This window comes from Pongo pygmaeus, chromosome 5 (genome assembly GCF_028885625.2).
Source record: "Pongo pygmaeus isolate AG05252 chromosome 5, NHGRI_mPonPyg2-v2.0_pri, whole genome shotgun sequence".
Lineage (NCBI taxonomy): Eukaryota > Metazoa > Chordata > Mammalia > Primates > Hominidae > Pongo > Pongo pygmaeus.
In genome coordinates this window covers 148,702,961-148,722,245 of record NC_072378.2, presented here as the reverse complement: position 1 = coordinate 148,722,245, position 19,285 = coordinate 148,702,961, and the positions used below count along the sequence as shown (strand labels likewise).

The following is a 19,285-nucleotide window of genomic DNA, read 5'->3' as shown; positions in this document are numbered from 1 at the left end:
AGCACTTTGGGAGGCCAAGGTGGGCGGATCAACTGAGGTCAGGAGTTTGAGACCAGCCTGGCCAACATAGTGAAACCCGTCTCTACTAGAAATACAAAAATTAACCGGGCATGGTGGCGTATGCCTGTAATACCAGCTACTCAGGAGGCTGAGACAGGAGTATTGCTTGAACCTGGGAGGCAGAGGTTGCAGTGAGCTGAGATTGTGCCACTGCACTCCAGCCTGGGCTACAGAGTGTGACTCTGTCTCAAAAAAAAAAACAACAACAACCAAAAAAAACCATTTTCCTCACAGAACTCATGGCTGTCATTTGTGTTCACAATGGCTATATAACATGAGTGTGCTATCAGGATATAAATGCAATCACTGTCTGGTTATTTATCAAAGGGGACTGCATCCCCTGCCCCTTTCCCTCAACACACAAAACTCATTGCACTTCTTTTTAGATTCCTGTATTTCACATGTTCTCCAAGTCTGACAGCCTTATCAGTAACAATTGTCTATGCCTCTAAGGCTAATCAGGCTTAAAAAGAAACCTTTTCCTAAAAGCCAGCTCTAACTTACTTTACCATGGCAAAGGCATTGGTTACCGTGAAGAAAAATCCAGACAAATCCACCAGAGATGTGTAAGGGGCAGACCTTCCTCTGACCACTTCACTGCCTTTTACCCCGAAGTCAACAGGAAAGGAAAATAGTGACAAAATGAGGTTAGAGGCTGTAGGCTGGAGATCGTGAGGCATGTGAAGTTAGGTAGGCTCACGCCTTTCCACAGGAAGGGACCAGTGGGGTGTTGGCACCAAGTGTGCCATTCGCCCTGCCCTGAGTCAACACCGGCCATCCCTCCCTTCTCTTTTCTTGCCTTCCATCAACTCAAAGTATAAAATGCTTCTCAGTTATGGATCATGAGGTGACCTGGGCTGGGAATGAAAACAAACAATCCCTTGAAACTGATGTTGTGTTTTAGTGCTTTGTTTTGTTTTGCACGGTAAAAAAGAAAAAGGGGTTCCAGCTACTCGGGAGGCTGAGGCAGGAGACTTGCTTGAACCTGGGAGGCAGAGGTTGTGGTGAGCCAAGATCATGCCATTGCACTCCAGCCTGGGCAACAAGAGTGAAACTCCATCACAAAAAAAAAAAAAAAGAAAAAGGGCACAGGCATGCCCTAAATTGTGCACCGTGTGGGATTCAGCTGTTTCCGACTTTACTGCCTCTCTAGTAACCTAAAGGGTAGGAGGTGAAATCTCTCTGGCCAGTCTTGTCTGGTAACCAGGCTTTGATGTCAATAATTTGAGCAGCATGCGGTGTTCACATTTAGAAACACAGACACTGGGGCTAGCTGCTGAGAACCAGGTTGGAAGTGTCAATCTAATTACTACCAGGGCATTTTTCTGATCTTAGAGTGGCCTCAGCCTGGAAAGTGTGTGTGTGTGTGTGTGTGTACATACACGTGTGTATTCCGTGTGTGTCTCTGATGGCTCTAGTGCTGGCGTGGGATTTGCTGAGGTGTAGGAAATGATAGAAGTCACATATTCTTGAAGTCAGGAATAGCAAGCAAGGACCACACATGTGGTAGATAAGAAGTAAAGCAGTGGCAGGATTGTTTATGTTGAGAGATGGCTTCCTGGTTCATGTACAGATGCATAGGTAGTTCAACCCCTTCCTCTGGTTTATTACTATATTTTTAATTATATTGAATTTTAGATAATTGATTTTTACAGACATCTGGGTGCTGTTTCTTTTCAAATCTACATCTTTGGAGACAGCCCGTGTTTCTGTCACTGTCACAGGGTTGGGCTGATTCCCGTGATGCCTCTACTGTAGGAGATGGTAATGAGGGCTCATCGCACAGGCGAATCCCAGGGCCGCTCTGTCATTTACTCTGATTTCTCTAAGTGATTGAAAAGCACACTTGACATACACTCCCTCTTCAGAGATCAAGTTATAATTAAATCCAGGGAAGCTCCCTGACAGCTGGGGCCCGCAGGTTTTCAGCTTGGTGCTTGTTCTTGCAAAAGCCGACAGCCATAGCTTATGTCCCACTGCCACAAGCACGGCCAGTTAGGGCGATGATGAAATGTCTTTTCTGTCTGCAGTTTATTTTGTTTGGTGAGAACGAAAGCCCACCAGAAAAGCGGACTTTCTTTGAATACAGATGTAAGCATTTCTTACAAAACTCAAGCCCTACTTTTTCCAGAGAGGACTAAAGGTTAGTTCCATACTGTGCCAACAAACAAGAAACCATCAATAAGCAGCTAAGAAGAGGGAAACACAAATAGCTTGGGAGACGGGAGATGTCTGGGAGGATGCCAGTGTGCACTCAGATTTAACAGCTTCATCAAAGGGAATGTGTTAAATGCTCATTAACTAAATTTACAAATGATCCCCAACTGGGAGGTGTTGCAAACAACAGAGGAATACCACACATACACACACACACACACACGCACTGATTACAGGCATGTACACACACATACACGGAGCAGAAAGTGAAGTGTGAAGTAACAATCTGCTCAAAAAACAGACCCATAATAAAATAATCTTAAATACAGACATTCAAAGAGAGCATTAGAATAGATTTAATACAGAATTGAGGCAACAGCTCCAGAGCAGCAAGTTGCCATCTCTGATGGATGTTACCAGGGAGACAGACTGTGGCTACGGTGGCAGGGGGTGTGACCATCCTCAAAGGATCCTGGAAAAGATGTGACACACACCTTGAAGGAGAGAGAGCAGGGGCCACTGGACACCAAGACTGAAGAACACTAAATGTTAACATGCCGATAGATTCTAAATATTTGTTACTAAAATACTTAATTTTCCAAGGCGTAGGGACTATTGGCCCAGAGGACGCTGAATACTGATAGTAGAGGAAAGAGCACATTGGTTCACATCAGCACCCCATAATTGCCCTACTGATCCTCAAGAAGCCATCATTAGGAGCTGACTTCTTGGGGTATTGTCCTGGGTATTGCCCAAGCATCTGGAGGAAGGAGAGCATTCTGGAGCTGAAGTCTCCTCCTAATGCCCTCAGAGACCTGGGGCAAGAACAGCACCTCCACTCACGTCTCATCCCTCAAATCTGACCCTCTGGACTCCACCCATAGGCTCCTGGAGCAGCACACTGTGGTCTGACAAAGTGTATGGAGAGGGTACAGGGTGGTATGGAAGCCTGGGTGATGGGACCCCCGGGCTGTGGTTCTGCCTCTGCTGCTAAACATTCATGTGAGTGCATGGTTGAGTCTCTGGACCTCTCTGGGTTACAGTTCCCTAAGTAGCTTAGAGATTTGTTATGGGCTGATTTGTGTCCCATCCCCCCAAATTTATATGCTGTAACCCTACTCCCCAGGACCTGAGAATATGACTGTAATTGGAGACAGAGTTTTAAAAGAGGTAATTAAGTTAAAATGAGTCACTAGGGTGGGCTCTAATCCATATGACTGGTGTCCTTCTAGAAGAGGAGGGGTTTAGGACACAGACACACACAGAGATGGCTATGAGAGGACACTGGAAGAAGACAGCGAGCCTCAAGTCAAGGAGTGAGGCCTCCGGAGACACCAATCCTGTGGACACCTTCATTTCTGACACTTGGATCTCCAACTTCAAGCCTCTGGGACAATGAGAAAACTAATTTCTGTTGTTTAAGCTCCCCACTCCACCACCCCAGTTTGTGATTCTCTGTTATGGCAGCCCTAGGCAAACTAATACAGAATTATTTTTTTTTTTGAGATGGAGTCAAGCTCTGTCACCCAGGCTGGAGTGCAGTGGCACCATCTCGGCTCACAGCAACCTCCGCCTCCCAGGTTCAAGTGATTCTCCTGCCTCCGCCTCCCGAGTAGCTGGGACTACAAGCATATGCCACCACGCCCAGCTAATGGAATTATTTTAAAACTTATTTGATTTTTTTTTAGAGACAAAGTCTTTTATGTTGCCCAGGCTGGAGTGCAGTGGCATGATCTAATACAGGACTCTTAATGGAGGGTCCATGAATCAGCTTCAGGGAGGTCTCAAATCCCTTGATGTTTGTAAAGATTTTATGTGGATGTGCATGTGGGCACTTTTTAGAGAAAGGTACATTCTTTAGAGGAGAATCATAATTTTAGAGATGCTCCTAAAAAAGAAAGTTAACATCCATTGACTATCACTAGATTATTGCTAAAGTTCCTTATAGAACTAAACTTCAATATTTAATGCTTATAATTCCTTTAATTTCCAACCCATGCAAGCAACCAGAGACTTCAGTAATACAGAAAGAATCTGAGGCACCTGCTGATTGTAGATCACCAAATCTATAATTCAGACATCTTACTACCTTAATTATGTGTTTGCATTGAAAACTGTTGGCGCTTCCTTTCTCATTTGGTTAGAACATAGTGAAATAAGTCCAGGGTTGCAGGACTGATATATGCTCAGAGCATTTCACTTTTCACTTGAAAAGTAAAGAAAGGGGAAAAACATCTTCTACTGGAATTACCTGTAGGAAACCCCACTTAAAGATCTGATCAATGTCTGTTTTAGAACCTAAGGAAAATTATGGAAAAGAGAGAGAGGAAAAAAAACAAAACAGCCTGTCACTGCTTTGGGAAAAATAGCAAGGGCAGCATCAATACTGGACAAAACCTGTAAAGTGTTCTCTAGCTACTATCCTAGAAAGTGGCGTTCCCTGGGCCCCCAATAGCCAGAGGCCACTCTGTAAAGTAATGTTCTATCCTTGGAGGATGCTAGATGCTTATCTCGAGTAACACACGCCACAACCATAGCAAGGAGATAGGACCTCTTTTCCAGGGAAACAAACAGGACTTTGGAAATGGCAAGGCAACTTTTCTAAGGTCAGAGATGGCAAGTATTGGATGTTGGACTCCAGGGCAGGCAGCCCTACCTCAAACCAGTCTTTCTATGGGGCTCAACATTTCCGTCGGAAGCCTCCCTCCCTTTCTCTTGTTCTCTCTTATTCTCTAACAGGAAGACCATATATCCTTGAAGTTCTGCTCCTTTAAATAATCTAAAGAACACAAATGCAGAATAATGGCTATCTTTGGAGTTGAGAGAGTGGATATGGGAGAGGTCCGGAGTGGCATTAGCTGTGGAGGTAAGATGTTATCTTAAGCCAAATAATGGGTAATGGGCATGTACTTGTTGGTTTGTTCGTTTTGTTTGAAAAAGTATTAAATATTAAACAAAATGTTCAAAATCTGTCTTTAAAAATATTTATTTGGCCTTAAAAAATGTTCATACCCTTTGGCCAAGGAGTGCCATTTCTATTGGGACTCTATCGGGAGAAAATTATCTGAAATGAGGATAAAGATTTATATGCCAAAAGTTCATTATAGCATTTGTTTAAATTTGAAAATCTTGAAATAACATTAAAAGTCCAACAAAGAAGAATGATTGGACAAATTAAGCTACTTCTATGAGTTGGAATATTATACAGACTTCAAATCAAGATGCTCTCGAAGAGTTTGTAATGGTTCGAGGAAATTCATTTGATAACATTTTAAGTGGAAAATTAGGATATGAAATTATGTATAAGATAAGATTTCAAAGCTCTGGAAAATACTTTGAAACAAGACTAACAGGAAACAAAGCAATGGGTACCTCTAGGTTAGGTTATGCAATTACGGTTATTTTGTTTTTGTTTATAAATTTTAATTTTCATACAGTAGAGAATGTATTACTTTATTTTTTTTGGGATGGAGTCTTACTCTGTCACCCGGGCTGGAGTGCAATGGCATGATCTCAGCTCACTGCAACCTCTGCCTCCTGGGTTCAAGCGATTCTCATGCCTCAGCCTCCTGAGTAGCTGGGACTATAGGCGTGTGCCACCACGCCTGGCTAGTTTTTGTATTTTTAGTAGAGACGGGGTTTCACTATGTTGGCCAGGCTGGTCTCGAACTCCTGACCTCAGGTGATCTGCCCACCTTGGCCTCCTAAATTGCTGGGATTACAGGCATGCGCCAACATGCCTGGCCATGTATTACTTTCATGTAATAAAAAAATTGTAAAATTTAGCCTGCCTATTAGTTCTTGTCATCAAAAATCTTCAGGTAGGTTCCTATAGTGGTCATTGGAATGATTATATCCTTGGCCTGAAGTGGATAATGTGCTATTCCTGCTAATGGACTATAGCTAACTCATAGGGTTAAGGGAAGGCATTTTGGAATTTCTGGTTCTTCCTGGTTATTCATTAAAAAAAAAAATTACATAGACATGATATTTCCCCCTAAACAATTCAGTGTGTTCCTGTATTGCTCCATCTATTGTAAGACCAGATGTAGATGAGGAAAGCTCTTCACTGGCTTTGTATCAGAGCTAGGTAGACAGATACACACAAGTGAGGAACACTCTTTTTTTTTTTTTTTGAGACAGAGGCTCGATCTTCACCCAGGCTGGGGTGTAGTGTTGCGATCTCGGCTCCCTGCAACCTCCGCCTCTCGGGTTCAAATAATTCTCCTGCCTCAGTCTCCCAAATAGCTGGGATTACAGGTGCATGCCACCATGCCCAGCTAATTTTTTGCATTTTTAGTAGAGACAGGGGTTTCACCTTGTTAGCCAGGATGGTCTCGATCTCCTGACGTCGGTGATCCACCCTCCTCCGCCTCCCAAAGTGCTGGGATTACAGGCGTGACCCACCGCGCCCAGCCGGAATACTCTTGTTCTTCCTATGACCATGTGCTGTGATGCTGTGTGGTTTCTGTCATGTACACACACACAGGCACACTCATGCACACACCCCCTACCTCCCTGCTTACATTCCACCCAGCCTGACTGCTCTGGAAGGAAGGTATGTAGCAGGAGTCTGGGGGCCTCTGGGGCAGCTGTCTCAAGACCCAAGTGGCTGCAGACCAGTGGTCGCAGCTGTGGGGGAGGTGGGGGAGAGGAGGAGGAAGGAGATGACTTGCAATCATCTCTTTCTGCTCTTTGTCCCTGTCCTCTTCATTTGGCGCACTCAGCTATATGGGAGGACAGTATGTCACTAGTTTGACCAGCTGCTGATGTCTCCCAAGAAGGAATAAGTAAATCTTCTAGTATTACTTCACTGCAAGCACATTCTAAGCTTTCTAGCAGGAAGTCCCCAGATGAAATTGGGAAGCAGTTGGCTTGGGATCACTTCAGGTCTCCTCCTTGGGATACGTGGATGTATTCCTGACTCCAGGTGCTCTCTGGATACATCTTTAGGTGTGTCTTCTCTGGCAGACAAATGAGCTATGCTTAGAACCAGTGGCTGCAGCTCAGTTCTGATGACAGGGAGAAATGAGTTTGGGGAGGGGGACTAGGGTTGGGCTGTGGATTGGTGAAAGGATACCGCATCTAAAATAAAAGAACCTAACACTGTATTCTGCCTCTAGCCCCCAATTCTCCTTCTCTCCTCCTAATATAGTGATTGTGTTAGTTCGGTTCCTCTGACAGTTTGATTCCCCAAGACAGAATTAGAAATGCGTAAGATCTCCTGAGGCTGGGCGCGGTGGCTCACGTCTGTAACCCCAGCACTTTGGGAGGCCGAGGCGGGTGGATCACAAGGTCAGGAGTTCAAGACCAGCCTGGCCAACACAGTGAAACACCGTCTCTACTGAAAATACAAAAATTAGCTGGGCATGGTGGCAGGCGCCTGTAATCCCAGCTACTTGGGAGGCTGAGGCAGGAGAATCGCTTGAACCCAGGAGGCAGAGGTGCAAAGATCACGCCATTGCACTCCAGCCTGGGCGACAGAGCGAGACTCCACCTCAAAAAAGAAAAAAAAAATCTCCTGGGCAGGATGCCTGTGAAGGATGGAGCCTGAGAAGGAGAGCAGCAAGGGAGGAGGTTGAATGGGAAGAGCTTTAGACTTCAGTGTAGTCCTGAGAATTTCACTGCCAGGCCCATGGGGAGACCCAGAGTAAAGAGTGCCCACTGGAGAAGTCCTGCAGTGTGCAGGACTGGCCACACCAGTTTCCTGCCCCGCTCAGCCATTGGCTGACTGTAGCCCGGGGCGGGGACCTTTCTGTGAAGATAGCTGTGGACCCTGAAGTGGGGATACTTCCCTCAAGATTGTCCTTCCAAAGGAGGTCTTCGTGGTCTACATCCATGGCCACCACAGTTATATTCTAATTTATGGTTTCATTTATACCAGTGCTGACATGATTGTGTACTATAGTCACATTTCTTTTCTCATTATTTTTTCTTTCTTGGAGTTTTCTTTCTTTTCTTTTTCCTTTTTTTTTTTTTTGAGACGGAGTCTCACTCTGTCTCCCAGGCTGGAGTGCAGTGGCGCAATCTTGGCTCACTGCAACCTCCACCTCCCGGTTCAAGCGATTCTCCTGCCTCTGCCTCCTGAGTAGCTGGGACTACAGGCGCCCGCCACCACGCCCAGCTAATTTTTTTGTATTTTTAGTAGAGACGGAGTTTCACTGTGTTAGCCAGGATGGTCTCGATTTCCTGACCTCATGATCCGCCCGCCTCAGCCTCCCAAAGTGCTGGGATTACAGGCGTGAGCCACCGCACCCGGCCTGGAGTTTTCTTTTTAAAATTTGGTCACTTCTCTATGTCCCTGTCCATTATTCTGCTCCAAGCTCTGACAGAACCATGACACACCTCACAGGAGGCTGAAGTCATCAGGCTCATGAGTCGGTCCCATTTCTTCCTTGAGACATGCCTCTTGGAGCCCTGTCTGACTTGGTTGTGCTTTGCACATTCCCTTGTTTTAATGGAGCATGTCCTCCAGGAGCTTGCTGATAAGGGGTGTAGGTGATATAAATGCTTTGACTCCTTCTATGTTTCTAGTCCATCCGACCCTTAATTGAGGGTTCTAGGTCGGAAATCGTTTGCCCTCAGAATCTCCAGGCTGTTGTTTCCTGGATGCTGCTGTTCCTGTTGAAAAGTCAATGCCAGCCAGGCGTGGTGGCTCACACCTGTAATCCCAGCACTTTGGGAGGCCGAGGCAGGAGGATCACTTGAGGTCAAGAGATCCAGACCAGCCTGGCCAACACGGCGAAACCCTGTCTCTACTAAAAATGCAAAAAAAAAAAGAAAAAAAAAAAAAAAGCCAGGCATGGTGGTGCATGCCTGTAATTCCAGCTACTTGGGAGGCTGAGGCAGGAGAATTGCTTGAACCTGGGAGGCGGAGGTTCAGTGAGCCAAGATCATGACACTGCATTCCAGCCTGGGTGACAGAGCAAGACTCTGTCTCAAAACAAAACAACAAAACAAAACAAAACAACACTCTCCTATTTAACCCTACTCTTCTGAAATTTCACAATGACATGCCATATTCTCTATGCTGGCACTAGGTCTTTTTCTCTCTCTTTCTCTCTCTCTGTCTCTTTTGCTGTTGTTGTTGTGAGATAAGGTCTTACCCTGTCACCTAGGCTGGAATGCAGTGGTGCCATCATGGCTCACCATAGCCTCGACCACCCAGGCTCAAGCGAATCTCCGGCCGCAGCCTCCCGACTAGCCGGGACTATAGGCATGTGCAACCACACTCAGCTACTTTTTTTTTCTTTTTGTAGAGACGGGGTCTCTCTATTTCCCAGGCTGATCTCAAACTCTTGAGCTCAAGAGATCCTAGGGATGGGTACAGTGGCTCACCCCTGTGAGGGTCCTTAGATCCTCTTTTGATCTATTTGTTCTTCAAGGTAATGAAGGGCTACCATGGATTGAACACCTTGTATTTGCCACATACTGTACTTCCTACTCAGTATGTCTCATTTCACCTTCACAGAATCCCTGCAAGGTGAGTGTTATTATATCCACTTGTGGACCAGGACTGCGGCTCAGAAGCTTTTTCCAGGACACTGAACTCTGACAGGTGAATAGCTGCCAAGTGGTGGAGGTTGGCCTGCAGTGGGCATCAGTCTGACTTCCAAGCTAACTGCTCTTTCCAGGGCAACCACCAAGAGGCGGCTCCTAGTGCTAGGTGATGGGAGGACTTGCATGTCAAATGCTTCATGGGAGGATGTAAGTTCCATGGGGCTGAGACCTTGGCTGGTCTGTTCACCACCATCAACCAAGTACAAGAACAATCCTCGCCGTGTTGAAAATACACAATCTTTTTTTTTTATATGTCGGGGGGGAATGTTGTGGGGTAATGATGTTAGGGGGGAATGTTGCGGGGAATGTCGGAGTGGGGAGTGATGCAGGGGGAGGATATTTTTTTTTTTTGAGACATGGTCTCACTGTCACCCAGGCTGGAGTGCAGTGGCGTGATCTTGGCTCACTGCAGCCTCTGCCTCCCAGGTTCAAGCAATTCTCCTGTCTCAGCCTCCCGAGTAACTGGGACTACAGGCATGCGCCACCACACTCAGCTAATTTTTGTCTTTTTAGTAGAGACGGGGTTTCATCATGTTGGCCAACCTGGCCTCAAACTCAAGTGATCTGCCTACCTCAGCCTCCCAAAGTGCTAGGATTACAGGTATGAGCCACCGCTTCTGACAATCAATATTTTTTAAAAGGATGATGAATGGATGGATAGATGAACATAATTTCATTGAATTCTCAGATCAACTCAGTCATAACTCTAATTTATCCTTTTGTAAAAGGTTAGAAAGCAAATCCCAACATTCTGGGATTTTTGTTTCCCAGCAAATTGCTGTTTCTAGGAAGTGTTTTTGTGTAATCTTAGAATTATCCATGATGATAACCCATGCTACCCCATGGCAACCAGAACCTAATGGGATAGCTGAGTTGGCTTGGCCAAGTGATTGAACATTTTTTCAACAAAGTATTATTGAGTGAGTGTCCACTACGTGCTAGGCATTAGGCTGGGAGATTTACATTCATTAAATCTCATGTTATCCTCACAACAGCCCTGCCAAGTAGCCAGGTGGCCTAAATACAGTTTCTTAAAGATTCATTTGCTTGGCTGGGTGCGGTGGCTCACCTCTGTAATCCTAGCACTTTTGGGGGCCGAGGCAGGAGGATTGCATGAGCTCAGGAGTTCAAGACCAGCCTGGGTAACATGGTGAAACCCGTTTCTACTAAAATACAAAAAATAAGCCGGGCATGGCAGCTACTTGGGAGGCTGAGATAGGAAAATTGCTTGAACTCAGGAGGCGGAGGTGGCAGTGAGCTGAGATTGCACCACTGCTCTCAGCCTGGGCAACAGAGCGAGACTCTGTCTCTATTAAAAAAAAAAAAGATTCATTTGCTCAATGAAGAGTTTGCTTAAAATTCAACCTCTAGACCTTCGAGAGTCTAGGTTTCATTTTAGTGTTCTATATTTTCTTGGCATTTGGGAGCAGTTTAATGATGAAAATAATTAGTTCCTCCAAGGGCATACCTAACTTAATTTAGTGTTTATATTATGTATTTATTGCACCTGCAGATTTTTTTAACTATTTAAAAAATATATGGAACATTTCACAAATTTGCACATCATCCTTGCACAGGGGCCATGCTAGTGTTCTCTGTATCGTTCCAATTTTAGTATATGTGCTGCTGAAGTGAGCCCAGAATTTACTTTTTTCTAATGATGGGATTGTTTCATATACTTGAAAGTGCCTTGTTCTATTTAACCTACTTTTGCATAGTTAAGCTCTTTTTAGTCAGTTTATGTAAGGCCTTTTATTCAGAATTTAAATTAAATTTAAAAGTAAATTAAATTAAAATTAAAATTTAATTTAATTCAGTATTTCTTTTGAGGACATGTGAAAAGACCTAAAAATGCTCCAAAGGAGATAGAATTTTACACGAATGAGTTTTTAGGTAAGATGTTCCCCAGCCAGGCTGTAATGAGAAAAAAAAATTGAGACCAAGATGTGGGCAGACATTTAATAAGCCTCTCCCGGCTGGGTGCGGTGGCTCACGGCTGTAATCCCAGCACTTTGGGAGGCCGAGGCTGGTGGATCACCTGAGGTCAGGAGTTTGAGACCAGCCTGGTCAACATTGTGAAACCCTGTCTCTATTAATAAAATACAAAAAATTAGCCGGGCATGGGTGCCTATAATGCTTCTCAAGAGGCTGAGGCAGGAAAATCACTTGAACCCGGGAGGCAGAGATTGAAGTGAGCTGAGATCATGCACTGCACTCCAGCCTGGGTGACAGAGCAAGACTCCGTCTCAAAAAACAAAACAAGAAAACAAACAAAAACAAAAACAAAAACAAAACAAGTCCGGGAGAGGCGGCGGCTCATGCCTGTAATCCCAGCACTTTGGGAGGGTGAGGCAGGCGAATCACGAGGTCAGGAGTTTGAGACCAGCCTGGCCAATATGATGAAACCCCGTCTCTACTAAAAATACAAAAATTAGCTAGGCTTGGTGGCACGCGCCTGTAGTCCCAGCTACTCAGGAGGCTGAGGCAGAAGAATCGCTTGAACCCGCGAGGCAGAGCTTCCAGTGAGCTGAGATCACACCACTGTACTCCAGTCTGGGTGACAGAGCAAGACTCTGTCTCAAAAAACAAAACATAACAAAACCCCGCATATTTTGTCTCTTTTAAAAGAAGGTCAAAATAGATGTTCTTAAAAATAAAGCACAATTGTCTTTATTTTCATATTTGGAAGACTATTGGAGTGTCAATAATGTCTGCAAACTTTCGGAAAGAATTTTTGTAGAATTTCCTGGACATTACCTGGAATAAGGATAATGTCCTTCTAACGCTGCAGTTATACGGGAGGCTGAGATCAACCCACTTCTGCCCTGTGTCTGTCCCCAGAGAGTTTGCCCAGTGACCCCGGGTCCAACTTTTCCTGGCACTCTCAATAGAAGCAGCTGGCTGGTCTGAGCACAGTGAACCCAGTGTCTCTCCATGCCATACAATGCTACCATTCTAACTTCTCAGGTGTTAGCATGGTATTTTGGAAAGTATAGCAGTGGGAATGTCCACCAGGCTGGACTTTACTGTGCTGTTGGCTGTAGTGGCCACACTGGCCACCTGACCATGCCAGGAGCCACCTCAGCTGCAGGTGCATTTCTGCGTGATGGTTGTCATTTCCATTAAGAGTGCAAGTCTCTGGGGGCAGACTCTCTGGGTTCAAATACTGGCTCCCATATATCCTAGTTATGGGACTATTCGTGTGTCCCCTTTCTTTATCAGTAAACTAGGGATTTTTATGCGTCTACCACACTGTGTTGTTGTGAGGATTAAATGAGTTAATATGTCTAAAGAGCTTAGAACAGTGCCTGGAATGTAGTAAATGGTATGTAAGTTTTAGTAACACATAATTATCATCATTATTATTATTTTTTAGAGATGGGGGTCTTGCTACGTTGCCCAGGCTTGTCTCTAACTCCTGGCTTCAAGTGATCCTCCTGCCTCAGCCTCCCAAGTAGCTTGGATTACAGGTGCAAGCCACTGTGTCAGGCTACCATGATTATTTATGTGAAGTACTTGGAACTATACAAGGCACTTCTTGGGTAAAAAATGCACAGGAGTGCACTTGCAGGTGTATATATTTAAATGAACAATTGCTTCTTCTATGATCCTGGAAGTGCAATTTCCCAGCGGTGCAGTTTCTCTTCTCTCCGTCTCCCTTTGCTACTACCGGCTCTCAGCTTTCTCATCATCCTTTCCCTTTTCCCTTTGCATGTACTTTGTTCCCTCTTCCTCCATCCTAGCTTACTTTTTCATTCTCACACTTACAAATTGACTGGGCACTGTTCCTCTTTTCTCTTACTCTTCTAAGTTTTATTTTATTTTAGTCACCGAAGTGATCTGAGAAGTGGCTGTAAAAAGGTAATGCCAGCCTACTGACATGCTGCCTCAAACTGAAGGGGGTGAGTCGCAAAAGGAGACAGTCCAAGGCTGGACGGAAGAGACGCAAGTTCCTTCTGGCTTCAGAGTTCTATGTCCACCATTTCAAATTTAGATTCATATTTTATTAACATTTATCTTTCACTTTGTATGGTTTAAGCACTAGGCTAGGGCTTTTAGATGGATTATTATTTAATCCTTACAACAACTCCTTACAGGCAGGTATTACTCTCATCTTACAAATGAAGAAAAGCAAAAATGGAGAGATAATTAACTTATCCAAGGCCACACAGCTGGAAATCAGAGAGCCAGTGTTGGTGCCTATACGCTCTAACTCTAAACTCCAGTCTTTTCCCACTACTCATAATTCCTCCCACACAAAAAAGTAGAAGTAGGCTAGGCACAGTGGCTCATGCCTGAAATCCCAACACTTTGAGAGGCTGAGGCAGGAGGATTGCTTAAGACCAGGAGTTTGAGATAAGCCTGGGCAACATGGTGAAACCCTGTCTCTACAAATAATAAAAAATCAGCTGGTTGTGATCATGCATGCCTAAAGTCCCTGCTACATGGGAGGCTATGGCAGGAGGATTGCTTTAGCCCAGGAGTTCAAGGCTGCCATGGGCCATGATCATGCCACTGCATTCCAGCTTGGGTGACAGAGTGAGACCACACGCCCCAAAATAATTGCAATATAATGTGATTAATGTAAATACATAGTGGTACTTTTAAGATCTTATGGAAATGCAAGCGAGCTAGGGAGGGGAATTTCTAATATTTCCTAGGCAGAGTTTTGAACTGGGGTCCTTGGAATTTTGGAAGGTCAATGGAGGAACCACTTGAAGTTGTCTGCAAAATTTTCTTAGAGGGGTTTGTGGCCAAGGGAGTAGAGAGGTGGAAGTTTGACTGGGGCATCACAGAGGAGTATATTAACTTGTGAATGTTTGAGCTGATGAAGAGTTTGCCAGGAATTAGAAGAGGAATAAGACAGTCTAGGCAAAAGAAACCACAAGTGGAAAAGTATATGCAAATAATTTTCTTGGACTTCAGCCTAGGGTACCATTCAAGGAAGCAGCAGGAGACAAAGCACCTAGAATAGGTGGTTAGGGTCCAGACCAAGAAACAAATGATGTCCAGGGCCAAGAATGAATTCTCAAGGATATTAAAAATGCTCTCGAGAACATTATTACCGTTCATTGTAAAATATATTCTCCAATGCCATTAAACAGTATGATGGAAGTTCTTTCTTCCCCTTTCCAGATGCTTGTAGCAGATTCTCTGTATTTTAGGATAAATTTGCATTCAGGAGTAGAGCTGGAGCCTAACCTTGTTTCTGGGGGATAATGTGTTCTGAATTCTAAACAATGGCTTACAAAACCTCTGAAGAGCCACGAGTTCTGTGAATTGGCATGGTGGCACCACCCATTGGTGCCTTGGTGGTAGGTCATTGAATCCCTGGTGTCCAAATATGGGGATGTAAATTAGACGAGGGGCAGGGCAAGAGGATATTGCCCTAAATGAAGATGTGCTGGGTTTGTTACTGGAAAAGAGGCGGAGAGATTTTGGATCTGGATTTTCTTTGAGGTAACAGTAAATTTATAATCCAGGTATCACTGTGGAAGTCTCTGCCACACTGATTTTATTTTCTCCCCAAACTTCTGAGGTTGATAAATTAATCAGGTAGATTAATTAGGTTAGTTAAAATAAGATATATGCACAATCATCTCCCACAAAGGAAGCTTGTCTGAACTGGAACTGTTTCTATAGATTTCAAGGCTCATTCACTTGTCTCTTTAGGGCAGGAACGATATTCCTAAGGCTGATAATTCCCCTTTCTGTCTGAGTTCATCAATACATCTTTTTGCATCTTCAGCACAAAAACCCAAATGTGCTTGCCTCCTTTTCTGAAAGAAAGCCTCTGTCTCGCTGGGATTAAGAGGGCATAGTCCCATGACAGAGTTTGCAGTCAAATTTTGGCACCTGAAAAAACCTTCCCTCTTTAAAGAACTGCGGGCAACCAGTCAAGAGGGACCAGAGTTTTGGCATTTGGACTGAAAACATTACCTGCCAACTAGGCTGCTCTGAACGTATTGTTTCTGAAACCAGGGGAAGCGCATGTAACAAGAGGAGGCTTTGTTCTGTTGGAACATTTTTGATGAGCCCATCTGTCCCAAGTTGAAAGGAGAACCTGCCAGCCGTGTCTGTTCGCTTTCTCCCATTTACCAGCCTCCCTTGGACTCCTGAGCACCCTCTAGGGCATGACTGTTACCTCTCACAACTCATATTTCGGACATTTTTTGCTTCGTTCATCCCATGACCGTGGAATTCTATGTTTCATACATAGTTGCTTTGACTGGCAGTCTAGCACTTTTCTCTCAATGACCCAGTCTCTCCTTCTGGTTGCAATCCTACCAAGATGGCGAGGAGAAATTTGCCCAAGCAAAGCCTCACTAGGTTAAATGCCCAAACTGACATTTCTTCTAGAGTTCCCTTCCCTAATTCTACTTTCATTCAACAAGTATTGACTGGGCACCAACAGTACCAGGCAGTGTTCTCAGCTCCTCAGAGACAGTAGTGAGCAAAGCAGCCTTCCAGAAGCCCACCTGAGAGGCCTCAACTCACCAAAGCCGAGGCCAGAAGCACAGAAGGGGCAGGAGGGGCCCTCAGGCCAGGCTGGGGTCAGCATCCATGCAACGAGTGGTTGGGCTCTCAGACTCTACCTCATGACCTCTGTACTCTTTAATTATTTTTCACGAAAAAAATCTATTTTCTTTTTTTTTTTCTTAAGAGACAGGGTCAGGCTGGGCGTGGTGGCTCACGCCTGTAATCCCAGCACTTTGGGAGGCTGAGGCAGGTGGATCACCTGGGGTCAGGAGTTCAAGACCAGCCTGGCCAACATGGTGAAACCCTGTCTCCATGAAAAATACAAAAATTAGCCGGGCGTGGGGGTGGGTGCCTGTAATCCCAGCTACTCAGGAGGCCAAGGCAGGAGAATTGCTTGAACTCAGGAGGCAGAGGTTGCAGTGAGCTGAGATCGCACCACAGCACTCCAGCCTGGATGACAGAGGGAGACTCTGTCTCAAAAAAAAAAAAAAAAAAAAAAGAAAAATTTAAAAAAGAAGAGACAAGATCTCACTCTGTCACCAAGGCTAGAGTGCAGTGGTGTGATCATAGTTTACTGCAGCCCAGAAATCCTGGGCTCAAGAGATCCTCCTGCCTCAGCCTCCCAAGTAGCTGAGACTACAGTTGCATGCCACCATGCCCAGCTAATTTTTGTAATTTTTGTAGAGACAGTGTTTCGCCATGTTGCCCAGGCTGATCTCCAATTCCTGGGCTCAAGGAACCTTCCCGCCCCGGTCTCTCAAAGTTCTGGGATTATAGGCATGAGCCCCCACGTTCAGCCCAAATCTAAACCGCTTTTTTAATTAAAAAGGAAAAGACCTTCACAATCTATAGAATACAATTTCCACAGAGAAGACGAAGACGGAAACAAAGTTGTTCAGCAACCTGAGAAGAAAACTCCTTCAGTAGAATATTAGATACTAAATGGTTAATCGGATGGTCCCGATCCCCTGGGGGTTGCAATATGAAATATATCGTTACATCCTTCATTCTTAGCGTGTGTGCAAATCTTTAAAAAAGTTTTCATAGATAAGCAGAGGCTGGAAAAGCTCTGGTCTTTAACAGGAAAAACTTTTCTTGGCTTACAAAACCTTTTTTAGAGTCTTGGGGGAAAATAAATATCTACATAATTATATAAATATATCTTATATAATGAATGGTAAGTCACAAAAATGGCAAAGCCCGGTGAAGGAATTCTGAAGCAGTCGCTGCCTAGTGCCCTCGGAATTTTGATGAATTCATCAGTAGCACTGAAAATCCCTAGATACTGACAGTTACTTTATACCTGTTTCCCACAATAGTCCTTTCCTGAATATATCAGTCTAAATGTCAGAAGGACACCAAAAACAGTCTTAAAATTTGAAAACAGACAGCCTACATACCCTGCAATCTTGTTCCTCCATGAAGTGAGCTGCTGGCCATACGTCCAAATGGTCTCTGACTTCCTCTCTGACTGAGATCGCATGAATCCGCAGCACTGATGTAAGGCTCTAAATGGGAATCTGTTTTCAATTCAGGGCAGATGTGGGACACTCTCACAGCCCTAGGGATTATCAACTTTGAAACAAATCGCCTTCAGGACGATAAGAGAGGCAGTAACTGCTTCCTGAGTGAGGCCTCACTGGGGTCCCTTCCAAATGCTTAACATATAACACAATAACTATGACACAAAAGCGAGTTTCATTCTTCGGGTTCTCGGACTTTAAAATGAAGCTTGCAAATACCCCTCAGAAACAAAGCTTGAAAATATATCTCAGAACATTTAAATAGAAATCCAGATATTTTAGTAACTAACACACAACAGTGATCCAAATGCCCCTTTCTCCCGCCCCCTACAAAACTCTCAGCACGGTGTTTGGCTCATTGAATATAGTTTTTCCACAAATTGAAATCAAATTGTTCTAGTTCAGAGTTTTCTTGGCTCAAGAAAAGGAAGGGAGGACTATTCCAAGACTTCCACAGAGAAACTTCCGGAAATCCATTTAACACGGTAAGTTTAATGTTCTAGGATTAGTGTTCATGCATGGACTCTACATCTCAGAATATCCTCTATTCTGAGACCACTTTGTAGAGTTGGCTGATATGCCAGGCTTCAAACTCTGAAACACCTTCGCTGGGGCTTAGTTTAACCTGATTTAATAACCCTGAAAAGAAGTTACAAAAACATGAATTTTGAAGACATCTAAAGGAAACATAAAAACATTTCCCTTCTAATAAAATAAAACAAAAGTTTTATAGAGTTTTAAAAAATATTAAAAGTTAATGTGCATGGCATTTCCCTACACAAGTAAGTTTAGGTGTTGGTAACATCAGTGAATAGTCAGAAGATAGTCACATTAAATACATATATTTGGAAAACAGTCTGTTCTTTAAAACTAATATTGTGAGTGTGACGTAACAGAGCTACATGGTAAAGCATCAAGTAACTAAGGAACATTAGGGTTAGTATTTCTTCTATCTTCATGGGGAAAAATAAACTTCCTGTAGCTTAGGAATGTGCTAACATAACCATTAGGCAGCAGTAGAAGTGGTATTAGGAGTTGTGGGTGAGCCGGGCGCAGTGGCTCATACCTGTAATCCCAGCACTTTGGGAGGCCAAGGCAGGTGGATCACCTGAGGTCAGGAGTTCGAGACCAGCCTGACCAACATGGTGAAACCCTGTCTCTACTAAAAGTACAAAAATTAGCTGGGCGTGGTGGCAGGCACCTGTAATCCCAGCTACTTGGGAGGCTGAGACAGGAGAATCACTTGAACCCAAGAGGCAGAGGTTGCAGTGAGCCAAGATTGCACCACTGCACTCCAGTGTGGGTGAACAAGAGTGAGACTCTGTCTCAAAAAAAAAAAAAAAAAAAAAAAGCTGTGGATGAGATGTCCAGAGACCCAGAGACAAAGACCTGTCCCTAGATTTCTCTTTAACTGAATGGCCTCGGACATGCCATTGCCCAGGCTACCATTTCCTTACTTGTAAAGTGGCTGAATTAGGTTGAAGATATCTAAAATCCAAACCTCT

The 19,285-nt window shown here is 44.3% G+C and overlaps 1 protein-coding gene and 1 non-coding gene across 3 annotated transcripts in view; both read right to left on the bottom strand.

Moving 5' to 3' along the window:
- Positions 1–17,876, bottom strand: part of SASH1 (SAM and SH3 domain containing 1) — a 281,660-nt gene extending 263,784 nt beyond the window's left edge. Inside the window, exon 1 of one of the 2 annotated variants that reach the window (XM_063667098.1) lies at positions 17,658–17,876. In XM_063667098.1, the coding sequence (XP_063523168.1) occupies positions 17,658–17,678 (21 nt within the window). In that variant the 5' untranslated portion in view covers positions 17,679–17,876. The remainder of the gene's footprint in view (positions 1–17,657) is intronic. The other variant, XM_063667099.1, reaches the window with a different exon arrangement.
- Positions 11,310–11,416, bottom strand: LOC129039673 (U6 spliceosomal RNA). The gene has a single exon (XR_008503396.1). It is a non-coding gene; the product is annotated as a U6 spliceosomal RNA (small nuclear RNA).
- Positions 17,877–19,285: the final 1,409 nt, after the last annotated feature.